Source organism: Indicator indicator, chromosome 15 (genome assembly GCF_027791375.1).
Source record: "Indicator indicator isolate 239-I01 chromosome 15, UM_Iind_1.1, whole genome shotgun sequence".
Classification (NCBI taxonomy): domain Eukaryota; kingdom Metazoa; phylum Chordata; class Aves; order Piciformes; family Indicatoridae; genus Indicator; species Indicator indicator.
The window spans coordinates 6,721,267-6,744,978 of NC_072024.1; the positions used below are offsets into that span (position 1 = coordinate 6,721,267).

The 23,712-nt window shown below is 41.8% G+C and overlaps 1 protein-coding gene across 1 annotated transcript in view; it reads right to left on the reverse strand.

Moving 5' to 3' along the window:
* TAFA1 (TAFA chemokine like family member 1) overlaps nucleotides 1-17,790 on the reverse strand; it is a 240,556-nt gene extending 222,766 nt beyond the window's left edge. The window contains exon 1 of the mRNA XM_054387470.1: nucleotides 17,673-17,790. Within this exon, the coding sequence (XP_054243445.1) occupies nucleotides 17,673-17,790 (118 nt within the window). The remainder of the gene's footprint in view (nucleotides 1-17,672) is intronic.
* Between the last annotated feature and the right edge of the window lie 5,922 nt (nucleotides 17,791-23,712).

The following is a 23,712-nucleotide window of genomic DNA, read 5'->3' on the forward strand; positions in this document are numbered from 1 at the left end:
TTCCTGTTACATCCTCCTGCTACAAGAGGTGAATGTTTGTTCTTTTGACATTAGAATGTGGTAGAAAAGTGAGAAAGGAGACAGGCAGACAGTGATATAATCCAGCATTAAAACTCAAGGGTTTCTGTTAAAAATAAATAAAAAAAACTAGCACCTTTGCCTCATTGCAATGTTAAGCAGGTTTTTTTATGGGATAGAATCATAGAATCATGGAATCATAGAATTAACAAGGTTGGAAAAGACCTCAGAGATCATCAACTCCAACCTATCACCCAGCACCTGATAACTGAACTAAACCATGGCTTCAAGTGCCACGTCCAATCCTTTTTTGAACACCTCCAGGGATGGTGACTCCACCACCTCCCCTGGGCAGCATATTCCACTGGCAGATCACTCTTTCTGTGAAGAACTTTCTCCTCATCTCAAGCCTAAACTTCCCCTGGCGCATCTGGAGACTGTGTCCTGGTTGCCTGGGAGAAGAGACCAACCCCCACCTGGCTACAACCTCCTTTCAGGTAGTTGTAGACAGCAATGAGGTCTCCTCTGAGCCTCCTCTTCTCCAGGCTAAACACCCCCAGCTCCCTCAGCCTCTCCTCACAGGGCTTGTGCTCGAGACCTCTCACCAGCCTCGTTGCCCTTCTCTGGACACGTTCAAGTATGTCAATGTCCTTCTTAAATTGAGGAGCCCAGAACTGGACACAGTACTCAAGGTGTGGCCTAACCAGTGCTGTGTACAGGGGCAGAATGATTTCCCTGCTCCTGCTGGCCACACTATTTCTGATGCAGGCCAGGATGCCATTGGCCTTCCTGGCCACCTGGGCACACTGCTGGCTCATGTTCAGCTGCTGTCAATCAGCACCCCCAGGTCCATTTCTGTCTGGCTGCTCTCCAGCCACTCTGACCCCAGCCTGTAGCTCTGCATGGGGTTGGTGTAGCCAAAGTGCAGCACTCAGCACTTGGACTTGTTGAATGCCATCCTGTTGGACTCTGCCCATCTGTCTGTCAAGGTCCCTCTGGAGAGCCCTCCTACCCTCTAACAGATCAACACCAACTTGGTGTCATCTGCAAACTTACTAATGGTGGACTCAATCCCCTCATCCAGATCATCAATAAAGATATTGAACAGGATGGGGCCCCACACTGATCCCTGGGGGACATCACGAGTGACAGGCTGCCAGCTGGAAGTGGAACCATTCACCACCACTCTCTGGGCTCAGATTGGGCTGGCACCATTAACTTCTGCAGATACAACTCACAGGGTGCTTCTCAAGACTGCACCACAAATAAAGCACTTGTTCATTCACTGAATCCAGTAGCTGCCTCCACAATTTATGGGTACCATCCTATGTAAATCATGGGGGAAAATGACAGATCTCAGGGGCTGTTTGCTGTTTCATCTCAGTTTGTCATGACTCAAAAAGAACGATGTGAAAATGCACAGAAAGTCATCCATAATGGTAAAAAAAAAAAAAAGAAAAAAAAAAGAAAAAAAAATTCTTAGTTGTTTTCCAAGAAACATAAATAATCAGCTCCTTGTCAGCTCTGAAATGAATCTACATTTTCTATTCCCCATGAAGGGCCATCAAAACCAATCCTAAGCATTTTACACCCCATTCTATTTCTGCTGGCAGAATGTTGGGGCTCTGCACGATTTGACAGCTACAGATTGTCCACTGAGCTGGGGAATGACATAAAAAGACATCACACAGGAGGAGGCTGGTGCTTCTGCAAAACTCAGAGGGCTTTGGGAAGAGGTTTATTCTTTGTGCTGCTGAAAAACAATCCTTAGGCTCTGCGCTGTGCTGCTGCCAGGCTACTCTGTGAGCTCCCTGTGTGCTGAATGAGAGGCTCAGTGGTGAAATCAGACTTTCTCCCCAGGAAAGGGAACATTCAGAACAACTCAACAGCCCTGTGAGGGCCTGTGATTTAAGTCTTTCATCTGACTTGGCTTCCAGGGAAATGCCCAAACCACCACACCACTGATCATACTGTTGATAACATCTCAACATCTGTTTTAACCACAATCTGGATCCTGCTAAAAATGGTATGATCCTGCCAGAAGATTTTTTTTTTTCTTTTGACAAGGCAATATTTTTCATTAAAGGTCTCCTCTGGCACATAATCCTTAACTCATTTACTATAAGTACTCAAAATCCAATATGGCCACTTAGGAATCCCACTACAACCCCCTCCACCCTCCCAAGAACTTGTCATGGAGAAGGCAGAAGTAGATAGAGTTTAAAGAACTGATAGATTCAATGGTTAACATTAGAGCTCACAGACAGAGCTTCACTGCTGATAGATGATCATCTTTTTCTCTGGAAGAGGAGAACAGTGGTGCCTTGCAAAGCAGAGCAGAGTTTGCATGAAAGTGACAAAAGCAGATGCTACCTCTTAGAGACAGAAACACATTCCTAATACCTAGAAGCATCCCTCAAAGTGATATTCCAATCTGTGTTTCCTCAAGGACAGCAAAATAACTGCTACAGATGTGTATTAAGTGAGGAAGAGTATTGCTCTCTGACATGGATAACTGTCACCTTCATGAGTGAAGCTGGCAAAGATCTTGAGATAAGTGGGAAGTCAGCAAAACACCTCAACAGCACCAGACATGCATCAGTTTGTCAAAGCTCTGCCTCCCTGTGGGCTTCTGCTTCTTTCTGAATGGACAAACAGAGGCCACAAGTAGAGCTCTGCTGTGTCTGATGTACCACCTTGGCCCCCTCCAAAAAGCAAACAGGGAGAGAAGGCACAGTTCAAGCCATGTGTTCAAATACAGCAGAAGAATGGCAGAAAACCTATGACTACTGCACTATACAGAGCTGACAGGCAGCAGTTCAGCTTTTCTCTGAGAGAAAAGCAAATTCATTTCAAGTGTGCCCTTCCCAGAGGTTCAGCTTTGCAACAAGATGCTTTTAAAATACCCTTCTGAAAACCTTTTTCATATGCGTGCAGTTCTCTGTGACCAGTGTCTGCCAAAGCTGCCTGAGACCCCTCACCAGCTCAGAGCAGAGCTGTGTGCTCAGCTTCAGGGGCAGTTTAGCACTGCCTCTTCCATCTCCACCCTTTGTGGCAGGGGTAGGATGTGTCTCAAAGCCCATTCACTCTTATGTAGGACACTACATTAGCCACAGAGACCATGAGCAATGGACTGGCTATTTTTGGCCTTCTCCTAGCAAATGAGGGAGAAAATTCCTGATGTCCCATCTCTGCTCTCCCGATTAGCTAATTTTTTATGGGAGACTTGAGAGGTGTTGAAACTTACTCTCCCCACCAGCAATATCTTAACATTACAGCTCTACCTGTGGTATAAAGATGAAGCATCAGCCCCTACAGCAGAACATAGCTTCTGATTATAAATTTAAATCTCTTTAAAGGAAAGCAATACCTTCTCTAGACTTGTTTTTATAAATTTAATTTGGCCTTTTCCTTGCTCTTCTTTCAGTGTTTAGAAATATGCCAAGTTGTTTCAGGGTTGTTATTTTTTTCTTTTCTTTTCCAGTTAGTAAGAAAAACAATCAAATTGTTCTAAACTAATTTCAGAATGTAAATACTGCACCAAACCAACACTTGATATCTTCCTTTGGCTGTCAAATAAAAAAACCCTCAATTATTTACAGTGCTTTAGTCACACAACAAAAGAAGCACTGCTTTGCAAAATGTAGTGTTACCCTGTATTCCTTCAGCCTACAAAAATAAACAAACAGTTGTCACAATAGAAAATTTACTACAATTCCTAAAGTGCATAAAAGCTTCTAACCACAAGAGGTTAAAATGAGCAAATCTTACATTAATTCAGCAATACAAATGGAATGAAGTCATAGTTTCATTCAAGGCTAACAAGAACCTCTAGTTACCCTCTACAAGCCAGGCACTGGACACCAGCAAAAGATTGGTTGCCTTCTTATAGTCTGACAAAAAAAAGAATCCTGTATAAGAGGATCCCTTGGCAGGACTCCCCAGTCCAACTACATGGCCCCAGTATAAACTGGGAGACAGGATTCCTGCTGTGACTTTTTAACAGCATGATGTCCTGCCAGGAAGCATTATCAATACTGGTAAACACATAACCTCTGAACTTCTGTGTTGTTAAAAAGAGATAAATAATGGAGACCTTTCCCCAGCCTGGAGATTTTAGGGGTTCTAGCAAGTGAGGACCAAAATTTCTGCAGCTGGCTTGGAATCCAACAGTAGCAGCCAAAATATGGCCATCAGTGAGGAAAGACATGCAGGACCCTAACAGCATCTTAGCCCTACCAAGTCTTCCCCACACCTTTGGCTGGGTCAAACAAAACATCAGTCAGAGATAATTTTCTATCTAGGAGCCCTCAGAGAGCAGTCCTCTTCTGGGACCGGTCTTCTAGACCTTTCCCCAGAGCAATCTCTGCCTTCAGAAGCAACCGAGAGATTAAATTTTTTTCCAACTTTAACAACTGAAACATCCTTAACTCCCCCCACCCCTCTCCCCTTAAAAATAATTGACATGATTCATCTTGGCAGCCTGTAGCTGGACTGCAAGTGTATTGAGATAACAGTGTGTAGTTAACAAGATGTACAAGTCAGACACGTTCCAAAAAATACATTCTTTGAGTTGTGCTGTCTGTGGAAGCTTCCCTGGTGGGAAGCACAGCCTTCAAGTGAGAAACACACTTAAAAGTGGAAGACTTTTTGTCCAAAGACAGACCCAACCTTCTCATCTCTAAAGGAAGTAATTAAGTAGGAAGTGGAAAGGTTTGCATTTCAAGCAAACTCAGCACTGCCTGCCTGTGTGTGCTGAGTCTCTGGTACAGCTGAGAGCATGGACATGGGAAAAATTGCTACAACAGTACAACTTGTTTGTCAATTGAGTAACAGTAAGTGAACATGAAGGCTCTTTACACCTCACAGCTGGGGCAGTCTGATAGATTATAGTTCAACCACTATGAAAGCTTAAGCCAGCGTGAAGCTGGCTTACAGCAAAGCACTTGATTTCATGAAAAGAAGAAGCTAAGAGCCTCCATGATCCATCACCCAGATCACAGCAATGCTTGCCCTTGCACACCAAGTCATGCCAAGGATGGAGCACTAGGGATGAGACATCTCCTCTGGGTAGCAGCTGGAAGGACAGTGTCTGGCAGCCACCAGCCTCATCTGAAGAAGCTACACAAGGAGCAGAATAACGAAACCTCACTTATTTGCATCTCAGTTGCCCCAAATATGCTCATGATAGAGATCTACACCCTCAGAGGATCTGCCCTATTTTTTGGATGCTATGTATGGACTGCACAGGCAGAACAACTATCCCTTGGTTGGGCATAAAGATAAAGAAAAGAACCAGAGAGAAAGGCAGATGTTGGATCAGTGTCCTGGAAAACTCTACAGCAAATATTGATGTTCTGAGACCTGTATAGAATAATCCTTCCTGACAAAGACATATTTGAATTTTTTTTCATACTACTGTTTGCTTCCTGTGTGAAATCTGGACCTTTAAAGCCCTTGTTTATAATCAGACAGGACACACCTTACAGTAAGACATCTGGAACTTTGGGTACTAATTCATACAATGCATACTTACTATACAAAGGAAAAGGAAATTATTTTGCTACAGTTAGATTTAAAAGCAGAGTTGTGGTTTAAATTCTGTATGAATTTCAGCTAACAGACTTTACAGATTCTGTCAGGACTAAGGGATAATCTCTTCTCACCTGTTAAAGAGCACAGTCCCTTAGAGGTAGGAGCAGTACACTAAAGACATACAATCCACCTCAGAAGGACTTCAGAATAACTGTGATGCTGCTTTGTAGTTTGTTTCCATCTCTAGACGCTATAGATTACACATTTCCCTTTGACAGACCAGAAAACAACAAAAAAGAACATAAGTAAATAATTCAGTTTACATAAGAACAGGGTTTAGAAAGCCTGAACCTCAGAGGACTACAACTGATAAAACAGAACCACTTAATACCACAGTGCTTGTAGAAGGTAGATCATCCAAAATACTGTGTGGCAACAAGCAGCTGAAAGCCAATTCAAATACAACCTAAAAAGTCAAGGAACTGCTTTACTAGGGCAAACCAACTGATCCACAGTGAAAGCAGAAATCCTTTCTCCTTTAACTTGCACTAATTTTATCACCAGCAGTTGTTCTGAAAAAAAAAAAAAAATGTTCACTGTGAGAGTGAGACCCTAAAAGGCTGCCCAGAGAAGTTTAGGATGTACCCTCCCTAGAAATGTTCGAGGTCAGGTTGGACAGGGATCTGAGCAACCTGATCCAGCAGAAGGTGACCCTGCCAAGGGCAGAGGGGCTGGAAGTAGGTGATCTTTAAGGTCCCTTCCAACCCAACCATTCTGAGATGATGATTTTCAGAATTCCTTCTCTCGGTCAAGAGTTTGCTTTCCAGTCTGCCCCACACATGTTTATGTCTGTGATAACATCATTACCTCCACAAAGGTGTCTTGACTACACTACAGCACCAAAACAGGGAAGCTTTGTTGGATATAAAGAATGAAGGTCTGATTCCAATACAAACACACAAAATCAAAGCATAAGGGCTGAGAGGGGGGAACAAAACAAAACACAACACAACCAGCAAGCACTATGATAGTGTATTACCTTGCATTCAGTCTGCTGCAGAACAGACACAAAGCACCCATGAATCTTTTTCTATCAGACAATCCTGACAATCAGAAATAACTTTTTCTATGAGTAAAAAATTTATATTTTCTCCAGTTTTTGTTAGAAAGCACTTATAACAGTGTCAAGTGGAAAAATTTTAGTATTTCAATCCTTGTGGTCAAATAGCTCTGTTTTGATTCTTTACAAATAGCAATGTTTGAAGCAGTTTTGTAAGGAAAGTAGATGGTGTTCTAATTGGGATGAAATCAAGTGGGATTTTCTTGCACCACGTCAAGGTGCATTGACTAGAAGTGGTGCAAAGAGCCTATTCTAAAAATGAGAGCTTGCATAAATAAAGATTTTAAAGAAAATAAAGGAAACTGATTTAAAGGAAGGGAGATAGAATCAGAAATAGAATAAGCAGGAGGGAAAAAGAATAAAAACCTAGAGAAGACAACAGGCAATCTGGCTACATTGTGGTCCTTTCACTAAACTACAGCCTCTGTGGTGTAGTGATCTCCTAAGAGCGGTTTGTGATGGATTGAAATACAACACACAAATGTGCACAGGATACTCATTGTCCACAGCCTGCTCCCAGCCAGGGCACCTCAAAATACACTTCCCACAATGGTGTCTCAGCTCTTCCTTACACCATTCTTTGAGTGGGGAACTCAGCAGAGCCCACATTTACCTTTAAAGACTCGAGAGTGCAATCAGACTTGAAAACTGGACTAATAATCACAAGCATGAGATAAGTATCTAATACCTGCTGTCAACTCATTCAGTTCAGTGCTATCAGCAGTAGATCAGCATTAGATCAGCATTACACAATTACCAATTCTGTCCTCAGGGAAAATGGAAATGCAAAACATTTCCAACCAAGACACTGAGGAAGCTCCATTCCACCTCAACATGGTTCACTTAAGATCATGCCTGATAGCTCTTCCGACTCTTCTGACTTCTGTGACAAACTGGAATATCTATGCCAGAGTATCACTAAGGCTCTTCTCCACTTTTGCCTACCTATGAGTCCCTTCCTTCTCCTCTGCTCTAGGTGTAGCTGTGTTTTCATAGGCAGAAGGAAGCTCCTGCTGTCCTGTAGATCTTCCATGGATGCTTCTCCACTCAGCGGGGATCATTGTGCTTACCTAATGTCTTAAGATTTCAGTATCAGAAGCTAAAGCTAGGGAGGGGACAGAAGACTGTCACTGTGCATTGAATAACCTCATTTAGGGGCTGCTATCGCTCGTGTGCTGGCCTTGTTAATTTTCTCTTCCAAAGTTAGCATTCAGACAGTCAGTGGCTTTTGTCTGTTGCTGTCATCAAGGCATTTGTATGCACTAATCCATGACAAATGGTTTCATTTGATGCACATCTGATTTCCTTGCCTGCCAACTAGAAAGAGATAATAGAAATACCATGAGAGACTAAATTAGAACTTAAGGAGTCATCTGTTTGTTGGAGAAACTCAAAACGAGGTTAAGATAAACACCACCCAGGCAGCTGAATTAATGGAGAAAGCACTGAGGTTTCAGCCATAGAAAGACAATTTTTAATTGCCTGGAGGGAAATAAATAAATAAATAAATAAATAAAAGACTGCATTTTAAAGCCTCACAAAAATCTGATATTACTACAGAAGTAATTATACTACAGATGTGGAAGCTGGCTTAGAGACAATCATTCTATCAGATCCTGCCCTGGCACACTGAAACCAATTACAAACCCAAACCCTTCTGTTATCAATCAAACTCACCTCCTCATTTTTTGTTTTTATGCATGACAGTGATTTCTGGCTGGCTGACCACCCAAATTTGAAGGTACCTCATGCATGTAACCAAGAGCAGCAACTTCATGAGTTAATGATATTCACAGCAAACATTTAGTGCAGCCCTGACAGCTCATACACTCGAGCATGAGTTTTAGATAACAGAAATATCTTCTATTAAAAAAGCAGAGAAGGCTGAAACACTAGACCTCCTTTATGTTCAGTATTACTACAAGCCAAAACAAGAGTTGATACCAGCTAGAAGGACACACAAGACCTTCCTTTTGTTTTCAGTGACATTGGACTTGGAGTCCTTGAGGTCTTTTGGGAGAGAGACAGCCACTGGCATACCTGAACATATGCTTCCAGGCAGCATTTATTCATTTATCAGGATGCCCACTTGTTTTAAGAGGTTGCTCAGATAACAGAATCCTTGTGCATGCCACTTTTTCCTCCCAATCAAGGAATATCAAGAGAGAAACAAGGAATGCACAAAGATATCAAACTATTTTTTTTTCATTTCAGTTCCAACTTGTGAAACTGATTCAAAAAAAAAAAAAAAAAAAAAAAAAACCCAAACAAAAAAAACCCAAAACCCAAACAAACATTAAGTCCTTAAAGTTCTCCCCTCAGTTCTGACTTTACATTAAAACACAAAGCTTCTGAGGTACAGGATTAGTTGATTTGAAATGCAGAAGAGAAAATAGAGCAATTACTGTATCACAGAAATACCATAACCATAAACTGTATTAATACAATTAATAAAAATATATGTCATATTTCAGTGTATTTTACCAGGCTTTCCTGATGCAAAGCATTTTTAGCCAAATCTGAAATAAAACTTCTCTCCAAAGTGCATTTCTCAAACAGCATTGTTCCCAACACTACCTCACTGCTAGTTCCAGTGTTACTTGATCCCATTTCTACCTGGTTTCAGGTTTTATTTACATTCAGAGCTATTCAGAATGTGACCATTTACTTCTTAATAGGCTGCTAGAGTCCAATATATAACACAGGTATTTTCCCCATCCTTGAATGTATTCACAGTCACAATTCTATTATTGATGATTCTTGGGCAGCATGTAGGGGAAAATCACAGAATGTTAGAGGTTGGAAGGGACCTCCAGAGATCATGGAGTTCAACCCCCCTGCCAGAGCAGGATCACCTAGAGTAGTCCACACAGGAATGCGTCCAGGTGGGTTTTGAAAGTCTTCAGAGGAGGAGACTCCACAACCCCCCCTGGGCAGTTCTGAGTGCTCTGTCACCCTTACTGTAAAGAAGTTTCTCCTCATGTTGAGCTGAAACCTTCTACGTTCAAGTTTGCATCCGCTGGTCCTTGTCTTATTACTGTGCACCACCAAAAAGGGATTGGCCCCCTCCACTTGCCACCCACCCCTCAGATATTGATAGACATTGATCAGATCCCCTCTTGGTCTTTCTCTTCTCAAGACTAAACAGCCCCAGGACTCTCACTCTCTCTTGATAGGGAAGATGCACAAGTCCCCTAATCATCCTTGTGGCTCTAATGGTACTGAACAATTCCCTTCATTTATTCATGTTCTTTAAAAAATAAACATATAAATCAATGAAACCAATTTTCCAAATAAACTATCCTTGCTTGCTCCCAACCACTTAATTAAACACAATTAACTCCAGTTTGTTTTGGCAACTAATTAATGTCATGATCAAATATAAACAGACGCTGCAAGAAAAGATTATAATAAATAAATCCTTAACAATAGAGTAAAACTACACCAAAGCTTTGCTTGCTGGAACTATTTAACAGCATTTTTTAAGAACATTAATGAGGACATTAAAAAAAAAAAAAAGATAATGAAGTTTTATCAGTGTGTACAGTTAAGATCCTGAGCCCCTTGCCTGCGCTCTCAGGCTGATCTGTAGAGCTTGCTGGCTGCTATTATTTACAACACAACTTGGAAGCTACAACCCAGCACACAGCATGGATGTTACAGTACCAAGTTTCCCACTTTCCACTTAACTTGCACACATGTTCACAGGAGTTTTCTAAGCAGTTTCTCTGCCAATGTAACTTCCACTTGCACAAAAGTGAAACTTAACTATAAAAGTGAGTTCTGATCATTGTTTTTTAGTAGGTTCACAACAAAGGCTCTTGATTCAGATTTGTCATCTACACCAAACAAAATTAATCTGATAGGAGCTTTGATCATGCATGAGAATGGATAAAATGCATCTTTTGAAATGAGTCAGCACCTCTCCTAATAATCAAGAGACAAGGATCACCTTTTAGGGTTTCCTTTTAACTTCCTATTCATTTAGTGAGAAGTAAGGTGCACAATGCACAAATAAAATTTCACAGCTAGTAGGAGAAATATTTACACACACTTAAAAGGCACCCAGCACACGACTGTTGGTGGGAGCTGCTAGTGTAGAACAGCCTATTCCCAGATTACTTGGAGCTCAAAGACAAGGCACCACAATGACAGTATCCCATCTCAGGTAACAGATTGTCCATGTACTGCTCTTCACTTCATTTTCACATCATCCAGAAATTATTAAGGTCCCCCATTCCTGCCATCAATTCAGTTCCTATACAAAGCTGTTTTCTCCGAGTAAAATACAGTTTGCAATGGAATACTATGACAAAATTATTGATTATCATAGGATAGCAACAGTGATCCTGCATCTGCTGTCACTCAAGTGACTTTTCAAGAAGGGCAGGACTGGTTCCATTACCCACTGTGAAGGAAAGGGGGAAAACTGTTGCTCTAAAGGAATACATAAAGCAAGAGAGAGATGTCACATAACAATCTTCTAAATAGAGCATAGAAATGAGTCACAGACACATACACAAGGCTTTGTAACTTCATTCAGCTGAATTTACACCCCCAATTCCCCACTGTGCATCACAGACTGATTCTCAAAAGTTTAGAGTCCAACTGTGCTGCAGTCCTTGTGGTCTTTCTATAGCACAATGAAAAGAAACTGTGAGCACTGCTTCCATGAAAAAAAAAAAAAAGTTTAGGTGCAGAGAACAGTTCTGTACAGAGCATCTGGAAAGAGTAAAGGCGCTGAATCCCACCAGGAAAATAAATCTTGCTTTCAGCAAAGGTTGATTTCACAGCAGAGTGACAAAGAAAATATTCAAAAGGAAGTACAAATATTATAGGCAGGATAGGATTAAACAATATGAAACTTAATGGGAGAAAACACATCTCTTATGAGGAAATTTGGATATTGCCTTTTAAAATATAAATGAGCCTTGGACTAAAGTAGGCTAATCGTTAAAGACAGGATTCTGATGCTATTAGCAGAATTACTTCAGCACAGAGCAACACAGTTTGCCTTTTGGGTTTATAGTTGTAGGTGCCATTTTTTTCTTGGGACTTAACCATCATAGTATGAATTCTCACAGTCTTTAATACCATGACAGCAAGCTGCAAGTAGTGCAGTGCTCTCAAAGGCCCCTTCATGACTCACCAAGGCCCCAGGGCTGTACTTGGAGATGTAGGCTCAGCACACAGGCGTAGGAGGAGATGCCTGCCAGGGCCATTGCAGCAAGAGGCACTTTTTGGTCCCCATTTCCCCAGAGCAGCTTCTGCCAGACAGAGGGACATGCTTTGCACCTGCCTGCATGGCTTCCTGCAGAGGCCTGAGGAAAGAGTTGAAGTGGCACAAGACAGGGACAGGAATATGGCCAAAAGGAAGGACAGAGCAAGGTAACTGAACTAGAGCACACAGATGCTACCAGAGAAGACCACACGCACAGAGGCACATCCTTTCTCTGGCAATACCACTGTTAGCACCTTGCCACTGCTGTTTTGCATAAGGTGTGCTGTGAGGGTGGACACAGGAACACAACCACGCTTCCAGCAGCTCCTGTGGAACCATGGTGGGCACAGCGATGTGCTCAGTGCCCCACCGCGCACCTTGCCCATGCTGCTCTTCACAGTCCATCGAGCTGCAACACCTGCTCCCCCTCACGTTGCTTTGTCTCCCTGGATCAGAAGTAACAAGGCATCACATTCCACAGCATGACTGATGACAGCTTTCCTCCACCTGCAACTGAGCTGCAAGCCTCCCAGCTATGCAGCCTTCTCCAGGGAAGAAGAGAGGTGTTCCTTTTGCCTTTGACCCTCCATTGACTCCTCAGCAATGCCTACCTACACCCTTTCCCCAAGAAGCAGAAGCCCATTAAAGTAAGAGCTTACAGGTCCCCCAGAAAAAGTATAGCTACCTCTCTGGCTGCAAACACACCCTATAGCCATGGTGTTTCTCTTTTGGAGGTTCAATTTGTTGGGAAAAATAAAAATCACAGGGTACAATACTTCTGATAAAGTCTGCTGCTGCAAACAAGTACCTCACACAAGCACAGTAGGCAATTCATTGCTGTCATGCTGTTAGTAATCCTGCCTCATCCTAAAGGGTTGATTTCTTTACATTAGGGTTCTGTCTACACAAAATACTTCTATTTGTTCACACACATTCAAGTATGTTTTACATGTGACCAGGAACCCAGTAGGTACCTCCAACCTGAATTTCTTTACTAAGAAACTGGTAGTTTCAGGGCAGACTGAGAAGGCCAAAATGTGTAAGAGAAAGGTACCACAGGATGATTTCCAGTGAGTTACTGGAATACCTCATGATGAAGAGTTTTTCCTGATTCTATCCAGGTTTGTTCCTGTGCACTTACTGGTGCAAATCAAAGCTGAATCAGGTCTTAGAGCTTGTAATTAACACAGCAAGAAAGACCAGTTGTCAGCTTTCATGCCTATAACATCATCTACTGGATACTGGCTAAGTTGCTGTGTGGCAGTTTGGATGCTATACTGAAAGCCACAGCTTGCATTCACACCATATGATGAATGGAGTACAGATCTTGCTACTCATAGAAACTTTAAAATATTAACTGCCTAGTCCTACAGCTGCTTCCATCAATACAAAACCCCCAAATCCTGTTAAACTCATCTTCCAAATCTTGGTTGTTCAACAAAGTAAAGACATGTTATTTACACTTCCCTAAGGAGTTGCATTCAGACCAATACCCCTCCCAGTCTGTTTGAACTGAATAGGCACATATATGGAGCATATGAAAACAGCAGACCTTTTGAAATGTGAAAACGTGCAGTTTCCCCCAAGGCTGTAAAAATCAGTGGGAAGGCCAAGATCAGAACTAAGAAAATTTTTGCTCACAGCCACAGACTCCAGATTCTGCACAATGCTGTCTACTGAGAAACATGCTTACAGCATCCTTAGGTTGCTGCTGCTTGCTAACTTATGTACAATTGCTTTGAGACTGATTTTCCTCCTTGTAATATGAAGTAGGGAGAAACCCTTCCTGAGATGATTTTTAATGGGCACATCATTAACTACTGTCACAATAAAAAGTACTTCATGTTTCGCAGACTTACGAGCCCAGCCTTGATTCAGTCTGCCATTTCTCCCTCTGAATGGGCTTATTTTTAATTAACATATTTGCAAATGTCAGCATTTGCTACAGCAGGTACATGTTCCTGCTTGTGTCTGCCTCACATCCTTACACTGCATGCAAGACTAACCCAGCAGCCTTAATGTGTCCTTAATTATTTTGCACAAATGTACAGGTGAATCCACCGTGCTTTCCTGTATTTTTAAGCAACATGTGGCCAGTTCTGTCCGCTGTGATTCATTACGAGTTGATGATCTCTGCTAGGAACAACACATCTCTCATTTATGGAGCAAAGCCAGAACGCTTGCTAAGAATTGCATGATTGAAGGGGAGGTGGTTACTTTTCATTTTTTAAACTTGAATCCTTTACTTTGTCATATTGTGTTGTCTTACCAAATGCCAGCATCTACTTCCTCCCTCTGGGCAGGGTCAATCCTGTCAATCAGATGATCAATGGACTATCACAGGCACTCAGCTAGCTCTGCAAATCACAACCTGTCCACTCTAATCCTCAGGCCAATTCAACAGCTCTACAACTGTATGTATCTTAGAGCCAAAAGCAGCCAGTGTGGAATTCTTCTCATTACCACTGTTTCTTATTAAATCACACAGAAATGACATGCTTGAAAAAAATGGAGATTTGTTTCCACATAAAGTTATTTCCTGTGAATGCTTTCATACATCCTCTGCCTAACATAATTTTCATGAAAATGAAATATAGACAGAAAAATCCTGCAGAAAGCCATGTGTCTTACCCAAGGGGAGTGGTACTGCAATGGTGTTCAGCTAACTTATGCCAAAGGTCTCTGGATCCCAGAAAAGAAATCTGAAAATCTAACCTGCCCACCTCACCTACAGTCAAAAGGAACAGCCACCAATATTGAACAGTACTTAACAGCAGCATTTAAACTTTTCATTGTCTTAATGACAATGAAAGACAAGAAAGAATTCATGAACAAGTACAAGTAATACAGCATCATCCATCCTGCATCCAAGCAATATTTACTATGCCCTTATAATCTGTGCCTGCCTGCCCACATTCCAGAGAAAGTAAAGCTGCAGTCAATTACAAAATACTGTCACGTAAAGTGATTTACTGCATTTGTTTGCAGTTTTGTACCTTCTACTAAGTCACCTAACTGAATAAAGAAGTACTGAATTATAAAACTGAAAAATTACGCTAGACTGGAAAAGGAGCTTTAAACTTTTGTAATTGTACACAGCATGTAGAAATCTATTGAAGGCCAGTCAGACAGTTGCTTAAGAAAGTTTCAGTAAGAAGCAAGAACAAGCTGAGAAATCTCTGATAACCTAACCTTTTCATATTTTGCCCTTGGTTTCCAGCATTTCAAAACTGGATTCCTCTCAGTGGTACAGATGAGTATATTCACTGCACTAATCCATGGAGTTCGCTTCAAGTTTATTATGTTAAATACACTCCATGAGGATTTGGTCTTTTACCTGCACCTTCATGTGCTCAGGGAGAATGTTCTATTCATGAAGCATGAGAAACAAAAGCTGGGATGGAATCTGTCTTTTTAATTGTCTTGTACCAAAGTAGCCTCACAATGGAGTTGAGCAGCCCAAAATCTCTTACTTTAGAGCATCTCATTATGTATGGAAGATCACAAACTGAGGGAAAAGCTATGCTGAGCATGCTATTGATTACAGCTATATTTGCCATGATTCAATAAGTTGAAATTTCATATACCAAATATTAAATTACTGAAATTATGCACTGGCTCATCTGCATCCATTTTTTATTCATTTTTATTTGGCTGAACATTTTAATCTTACTTACACAGTGACTAACTAAAAGTAAATGACGCATTCCTAATATTATAAATATGAAAAATAGGGTGTGCTCAGGGACTGCAGTTGAATACATTAAAATCACTCAGTTTGCTAGTTAACATATTTCCATCCCTTTTATGTACAACCTTTCACATTCAGTTGGCAGACTGCAAATTCATGGCCTTATAAAAAAACACTGCCTTGATTTTTCTGTTGTGACAGCAGAAATTGTCCAAAACCCCCTAACAGTTTCCCTAAAGGATGCTCACTAGCTGGTACTTCCCAGGTGCAGCACAATCTGAATCTGAGGTGAACATCATGTCAAATTCCTCTCATCTGTCAATGTAGTGGATTATTTCTTGAGAGACTGAAATTGGCTGCCTGGGATCAGAACACCATCAATCTTATCCATGTAGGGTGCAGAGAAGCTGCCTGAGGAAGGCTCGCAAGAGGGAAAGCTTGGCTGTTTCTAAGTAGGTGATGAGGCAGCTGTAAAACCTTCACTCTATCTGTATCACATCTCTGAGTGAAAGATTTTGTCATTTTTCACATTTCCCCAACATTTGGTATGCATTCAGTGTCTTGCTGATCTTGCTTCATAAAAAAAGTGATTTTTCAAGCTTAGGCAAATGTTGCAGAGCTCTGAATCTGCCCAGCTCTCATTTTTCCTCATAATGTCACTTGTTTCAACCCATTTTACAAAACAAGATTACATTTTCTTTTTACCTATCTGTTTAACTGGGCTGGTTTTTGCCACTGCCTTCACTGGGGACAAACACAAATAACCAGCAGCATTGCTTACAGTTGCATTGTAACGAATATTTCATTCACTGCTCTGCAAGTCCCAAATAAGAACCTTGGCACTCAAACTTTCAAACACTCTCAAACTTCCAGGGCCAGCTAGCAAAGCTAACACCATTAGTTAATCTGATACTTTAATACAGCTACCTAGAGCTGGTCTGTCAATGATTTAGGTCTGTTCCTCTATACTATGCATATTTTATTACAAGCAAGTAAGACAATGCCAATATCTATGACTTTTTAACAATGAAAATGGTTGGGAAAACTGAGTCATTAAGGTTGCTAAAGACCTGAGGTTCAAGACTGTCCATCTTTGAAGCTATGCCATTAGATCAAAACCCATTAAAGTATTAGTTGCCCCATTGTTAAATGATTCATCACTGCAAGTTAACATTTTCCATCTTTCATTTCTAAAGCTCTTAAAACCTCTCCCACTTTTCCTTGGATTCAAATTTGTTAAGTGACATTCTCAGCCCATCTCATTCTAACCAGATGACAATACTCTGCTAGAATATGCCAGCTCCTCAATTTTTAACACAGCACATGCCCTTCAAAGTTCAATTAGCAGTTGAAAAGTTATGTGATCCATATCTATTAATCAAAACACAGTAAAACAACTAATGTGCAGTCTCTGTGGATCACAACAGCCCAAGCGAGCTGCATTCTCCACTGCTGACCTGGACTTTACAGGCATTTAACTTCATTGAAAGATAGTCCCAAATTCTCCTCTGGGCTGCACTCTTGCAACCCCATCAATTTTTGGAGGTAAACTCACAAACCTTAGAATAATTGTCTCTGATTTGTGCTACAGCAAATAGCTGATCTCTAAACACTAGTGACTATGAGTGAGATTTGGTGCCAGTGCTTTAAGCAAGCCCATGTTCAGTTTGGGTCAGATAACTTCAAAACTATCCAAACATGTGGTGTCACAATGTCTTTCTGTGCTATACACCCACTCTACAACTGCATGAAATCTGGAGAAGGGGAGATAGAAATAAGGACAGGGAAACTGAATGCTGCCCAAGCTGGGATTCCTGTGTTGGGAAGTTGTTACATGACGTTAAAGGATTAATATTCCAACATCAGACTGGCAAAGCACAACACATGTTAGACCAACCAATCAAAAAAAAAAAAAAAAAAAAAAAAAAAAAAAAAAAAAGAAGATGCAGTGCAATATAAAAGGCAACTCATAAAAGTTAAATTATTAGAAGTAGTTTTATGATTATTCAATCATTTATCAAGACAGACATGAGCACAGGCAGAGACCCTGCAATCTTACAGCATCCCACAGCTGATCTCAGTCCTACCTGGTCTGTGCAGGTGATGCTGCTGGAAAGTGTGATGGAGGGACCCCTGACAGAGCAGCATTGCACAGGCACTTATCCACAAATACAGGACCCAGGACATTGCAGAGACCACTGCCATTCTCTAAACAAAATATTAGACAGACATTATTATCCATTGCCTTACAGCACACAGAATAGTCAGCTTCCATTACAACAGTATTTTTTTTTTTCACTCCTATTGCTAAATGTCTTTTGTCTTTGGTTTTTTATTTCCCCTTGCAGGATGCAATTGTCACACTACAAAGGTCATGTCCAAAAAGGACAGTTGAGGTAACAAGATGCCAACAGAGGCACCTGGATAACTTTAATAATTCAGTGGTAGAAATGAAACTGTAATGTTCTAAGGACTAAATACCAAACCCTATGTAAATAGAAGGCTGGAATATATCCCCAAACTGATCCATAGCTGAATTTTCAAGAGAGTTTAAAAGAAAAAAAAATTAAAGAAATCACATGGCAAGCTAACAAACCCTGTGATGTCCAAACAGTATTAAAACTACTTTAAATATGTTACAGAGTGGCATACAACATCCTTAGATACCTGACATGCCTTTCAAAAATACTCCAGCCCCGAAACTGGAAGGCTAATCCTGACCCAGAAGATAACAGTTTATTGTTTTTTTACTTTTGCAAGCATAAATATTTAATCATGAATCTGTCTGCTAAACAAAGCAATTGTTTCTCAGAATTCTGTTCTAATCCCCAGATGAAATCAGCTTCCTTTTATTCAACCTGTGCATGTAAAAGGACTGGAAGATGTACAGACTGAATTTCAGATGCACTCTACAGAAGATTTGATCTTTTCACAAAGCAGACTGACAAAAATTTTGAAAGATTACTATTACAAATGGGAGGAGCAATTTCTTTGTCTGCCAGTGCTGGCATACTTGGCCATCCAATACAGACAACAGATTTTTTTTTTCTTACTTGTATTCATTATTTTAGTAACAGGCTAAATTTCCCTCTGAGTTTCTAACTTCAACAGCTCCCTCTCAATGCCTGCAAGGATCGGGAGGCTTGCAAGGCTCAGCTACGCTACACATCGTCCAGTTCCCTTAACAACACCTTCTGCTGCATTTCATATTGCCAAATTAATCAAACTTCAGGCACTCTCCTTATTCAGCCAATGACATGATGCCGTTTTCTATCTAATAATCCAATCAGCTGAACATCATTTTCACAGAGAAAGGCAGACTCTGAAAGATTCAGTCTCTCCCACAGAAAAATCATAAACCCCAAAGTCTGTATCTGATGTATCAGGGGGATTTCTGCAGTAGGAAAATTAACAATATTAAAACAGTGGAATACAGTGGCAGTAAAAATATATATTTTTTTTTCTCTTTATTTTAAATCAGCACAGTCTTTGGGAAGCTTTTAAAGTCTAAGTGGTTGAAAAGGATTGTATAAATTGACAAGTATTATTAAAAGAAAATACCAAACCTTTATTTTGATCAGCATGAGGCTCTTCCTTTCTCTGTACTGTTTGATGCACTGCATAACAGATAATTAATTTAATTTCTGACTGTTTACTTTGCAGCATACAGTGTACTTTTTCTCCTCTCTTTTTAGACCTATTTATCTTGCAAAACAGATTCAATCCTTTCAGAACAGGGAGCTCCCAGTAGGCTTTCCGTGTCTTCAGGAATTAATGCCTTCCTGTCATATTTGGTGCTCCCATGCTTTGTTATACAAAAAGGTAAGAGAGAACAGGGACTCTCACACAGGGATATTTCAGGTATTCAGGTTATTTAAACTGAACTTGAAAAATCCTAGTCAAACCAGCAAAGCAAAGCCAAAGTTCTACTGTCTGCTATACTCCTGTGTCTTTCCTCTGGCATCATATTCTTAACCACATGGGCAGCAGACTGACTTAACCCACTCAGGCTTTATTAGCACCCTGCCTTTTTAAAGAAAAAGAAATCCCCTTTCTCAAGCTACACTGTTTCAAGCTACCTTTGCTCAAAACCCAGCATTTCTTACAAAAAAATCCCATTTCTTCATGTACTTGTTTGCCCGAAAACTGCTGTCACATGCACACTTTTATACACAGATCATCTTATCATTAGCAGAGAAACCCAGCAGGGAATATTCCTCCAGTTATTATCTGATGAGTTCCAGATCTGGTTTCTGAATCTTAAATCCTAAAGAAGCTCCTTACCTGAGTAATCCAACCAAGAGCAGAGCACTCTATTAGTGTTCATTGGAAAGAACTAACACTTTTTTAAATCCATCTGTATCACAATAAGGGATTTTTAATAGCTTCCCAATAATCTTCTTTATCAGGATTAAATGAAGAAAAAAAAAAAATCTCTTTTTTTCGTTACAAATCCTGTTTCCAGAGTAAAGAAGACATCTGAGCTCTCAGATTGCCGTCAGAAAAGTGGCCAAGGTTTGAGGGGTGGAAACCTTCTCATTTTCACCTTTAAATCATCTCCTAGCATCACCTTCTGCCTGATGAGACCTTTAAAGTGATCTTGAGATAATTTGCAGCTTCCAGGATACTTAAGGACGAGGAGCAGTTTGTGTTTCACAACAGAGCAGCCTGACTCCAGCGCGGGCAGTGCGGAGCTGTGCATATACCGCTGTATGGAAGTGCCGGAGCCTATTTCAAGCCGTCCCCGCTCGGGAGGTATCACATGCCTTAAAGCGACACGGCCCCGGCCGGCCACCCTGCCACTCGCCGGGGCTTAGCGACTGGAGCCGCGTTTAAATACCAGCACTCACTCCGACTTGGAGTCGGAGCAGGTGGTTTCGTCTGCGAGGAGCAGGTATGGATGGGCAGAGGAGCGCTGGTGGAGAGGAGAAAGACTAACGGCTCAAGGAGCAGTCTGGGAGAGGCGTGAATTCTGCTGGCGCAGCCTGCGTCCCCCAGGCGTGGCTCTTGCACTTATTCACAAGAGGCAAGTGAGACTAAAAGGAATTTCTCCTGTTCCGCTGGAGAGTGGCACATGCTTGTGAGCAGGGAGGGGTGGTGCAGGAAAGTGTAGCAAAAAAAGGCAGGAGAGGCAGGGGAAAGCAGAAGACTCCCACACATTCCCATGGGATTTCCAACACCTTGCCACAACTCCGAGTGAAATCTCCTTCCAACTCCATTTCCGATACATCTCAGCAGACAATGGGGAAGGAGCTCTGATTTATTCCTCCTAAATGCTTAAGCTCAGATCCACCAGATTATTTACTACGGTTATTTATTTATTGTTCACATCTTAAGTGGCCATTTACAGGAACAGAGTGGTTTCCTCTCCCTCATGTACCACATGTAATTATTTTTTAAAGAGCCATGGTATGGACCTAATACATAACATTCACTTAGCATTATGGCTTATACATCTGTCTACCAAAAAAAAAAAAAAAAAGGCTTGGAGAGAAAACAGAAACTTCCGTTTTAATAGCCCAGGGTGCATGCTATAATACAATGTGGATTTTTTTTATCCCTCCTTGGTAACCTGTGGTAGAAGCATGTATTTGCCTTCATTCCTTACCAGCTCCAGACACTGAACCACAGTAATAAGTACTCTTACTCTTGAGTACCTCCTTCTCAGCACCCAAGGACATACATCTCAGTGGAGAGTCTGACCAAGAGGTGCAATGGGTTTACTTGACAGACTGCAGACTCCTTTGGAGCTGCTGTATTTTATTGGGTAATGCATACTAAGAAATGGGCCCTGCAGACTGACAGGAGCGTTGTGGTGATCTCTACCACGGTGCTCAGAGCAGCTCTTTATTACAGTCTTGAAACAATAAAGTAATCGGGGGGAGGTGGTGGTGAGGGGTGACGAACTGACATAGGAAAAGGATTGGAGAGTGAACCTTTCCCCTCCACTGCAGCATAGCTCCCATCAGGTCCCTGAGAAGTGCTGGGGAGGAAACAATGTCTCAAGACAATCCTCATGGTGACCTGAGATGTTTTCAAGACGTCAGCATTTTCTTTTCAGCTGCTTGGTGTGAAAACACGTGGCATGAGTGTGCTGTTGGGGTTATAAAGCTCTGTTTAATAAAGGTTGTCTTATTTTCCCCAAGAATTTTCTGTAATACTGGAAGAAGGCTGAGAACTGGGGCAGTTACTGCAACTTTCCGGCCTCAGAAGGATTTAGGAGTGTCCAAGAAAAAAGAAAAAGCAACCAAGACACACCAAGTACCATGAAGTACTGATGAGCAAGGAACCAGGACCTGGCATCAGATGCAACCCATAGCAGAACGTGGTGGGTGGAGGACTTCTGTGGTTTGTTGCCACAGGGAGTCTCAAGACTCTTTCTGTAGGAATACAAAAAGCTTTCTGCTGCACCTGAGAGGGGCAGGGCATGGGAATTTATTTTAAAATGGCATCTGCCTAACAAGTTATGTTCCCTTTAGGACTCATGGGAAAACTATGAGAGAAAGGGGAGACTGGGGAGGTATGGGGAAAGAGGAAGGAAAGGGGCCCCGAGAAGCCAATAAAATCTAGGAAACTGAAAGGTCTTGTGGACAGCAGGAGGAATCAGACAAATTGTGGCCACACACCTTGGCAGAGTAGGCAGAGACAGATTTATGCAAGATACAGGTTTATGTAAGGTACAGCAGAACTGTCTCTCTGCCAAGCACTGCTAACTCCGAGCTCCATGAGGTTAATACCACCGTAACCCCTGACAGATGCTGCTATTGCTCAGGACAAGCTCTGCAGAAACATGGGACGTGTTGCTTCTGCAAGGTAGGGAGGAGATGAAAGGGACAGAAAAGAATATTAAACAGGCTTCGCCTGTACTCTCATCCCTGCCCTGGCTTCCAGCATCAGACAGGAACAGAGGAGTCCTTGGCAAGTCTTGCAGAAGCATCCTCACACCTGCTTTGATGTCTTTGCTGCCAATTTTAACTTTCAGTGGACCAACAAGACATGAAACAACTCCTCTTACCCTGCTTTGAGCTATGCACAGTGTCATCTTCACCTGATGCTTTGGGACTTTACTTTAGCCTCCTCACTTCAGGAGTCACTGGCATTGACAGGAAGGGGATGATGCTTTACATGGACCCATGGGCCCATGTGCCAAGTGTTGGGCCTGTAACAGTGACATGTTGGGAACAGAAAATAGGAAGGAAAAATAAGATGCTCACTAGTGAACAGTCTGCACATTTTGAAGTCGTTTCTCATGAAAAGGGAAGGCTGAAAGACTGGTTTGTCTCTAGAAAGAAGGGAGATGGGGCAAAAGGTTATGTCAACCATCCTGTGCAATGGCAGCTCCCACCAACACTGAGGCAGGATGGATCCATGCCCTGCAGAGGGCTAGAAGAGCCTTTGGGTTACATGGTCTATGCTTGGCTGCTGGAAGCTGGAGCATATAAAGAAGGTCCTTCCACCTTCGTTCTAATACCTGACAGCAAACCAAAGAAAGGACCTGAGCTATCCCAGTCAGAGAGCATAGGAAACTCCCTGTGCACAACTGCAACTGAATGACTCCATGGGGTTGCTGGCAAGGTTGCCAAAAGCAGACCATTACACTGGTGTGATATTTCCAAGGTGAAGGTAGGTTGCAAGGGGTCAGCAGGCATCAAATTGTCTTTGAGACAGGCTGCCTTACACACAAGGACTGTATTCACAAGGAGAATAGCCTTTTCCTCCTGGTTCCACTATTCATCTAGAGATACCAAGGGAATGACAAAAATAGGCAAATAAAAATAAATGCTCTTCACTGCCTGAACCCTCTATTTATCACAATTTTCTGTGCACACAGGAAAGGAGAGCATATGCAACCCAGGCAGAATCATGCAGACAGCAGATTGGTACTTGCACCCAAATAAGGACCTCTGCCCCCTGCTTTCTGCATGCTGCCTCCTCTGCTTCTCCTTTCTCCTCCCCCATAGACCTTTTTTCCCATGTAGAGATTTAACATGACAAATCCCAGGCGTGCATTCTACAGGGCCTGAAGAAGGCTCATCACCTTTGAAATGCAAAAGCTCATTAGTTCTAGTGCTTCTGGGACAATGAGACTCTGCTTTCACTGACTGTGCTCTCCATCCCTCCCAGCTG